The sequence below is a fragment of the Geospiza fortis genome, unplaced genomic scaffold (genome assembly GCF_000277835.1).
Source record: "Geospiza fortis unplaced genomic scaffold, GeoFor_1.0 C13229049, whole genome shotgun sequence".
In the NCBI taxonomy this organism is placed as follows: domain Eukaryota; kingdom Metazoa; phylum Chordata; class Aves; order Passeriformes; family Thraupidae; genus Geospiza; species Geospiza fortis.
Genome location: NW_005066521.1, coordinates 1 through 679, shown reverse-complemented (window position 1 = coordinate 679; position 679 = coordinate 1). Strand labels below are relative to the sequence as shown.

The 679-nt window shown below is 64.4% G+C and overlaps 1 protein-coding gene across 1 annotated transcript; it reads right to left on the bottom strand.

Annotated features, from left to right (window-relative positions):
- Positions 1 to 13: 13 nt before the first annotated feature.
- Positions 14 to 500, bottom strand: LOC106632205 (dual oxidase maturation factor 1-like; the record flags this gene model as incomplete). The annotated part of the gene is made up of 2 exons (XM_014311715.2): positions 14 to 198; positions 366 to 500. Coding segments are annotated over 2 exons (320 nt in total), but the record flags the coding sequence as incomplete, so codon positions are not given.
- Positions 501 to 679: the final 179 nt, after the last annotated feature.

Below are 679 nucleotides of genomic sequence, written 5' to 3'. Positions count from 1 at the left end.
CGTAGTGCCCGGCGGTGCGGTACTGCCCGTGCAGCCCACAGGGGCTCTGCGAGCTGAACTTCTCTGCCACGTACAGGATGGGGCTGGGCAGCCCCTTCTGCAGCCCCTGGCTGTAGCTGTGGTCATAGTCTGCCCCAAAGCTCCAGGGAAAGTGCTCGTTGTAGTTGATGGTCTCGTTGATCTGCTCCACGGGCTTTCCTGCGGGCGGCACCAGCTGAGCTCCTGCGGGGCCAGCCCTGGGCACTGCCAGCAGCAGCACGGGCACAGCAGGGCCCAGGGGCCTCCAGACAGAGCCGGGGCCCTGCAGGGCAGCTGTGGAGCTGCTGGGGCCGCTGCAGAGGCGCAGGTGGGGACACCAGACTCACCCCTGAGCGTGACGTTGAGCCCGGCCAGGCCGATGTGCAGCCCGATGTCAGCGCTCACCTGCGCGGGGCTGAAGGACTTGTAGGAGGTGTTGGCCTGCACCCAGCCACTCTGCCAGTCCCTGGTGAACTGCACATCTGGGAAGACCTCAGGAGTTAGTTACAGCTGGCAGCAGATGCCTGGTGCTGGAAGCACCCTCCAGGATGCTCACCATGGCCTGAGCATCACCTACCTCATCCCAAATCCAGGACTGAGCTGTCAGCCCCAAGGGGCAGAAGTCCTGGATGTCCATCCCATATCCCTGTGTGTCCTTCCT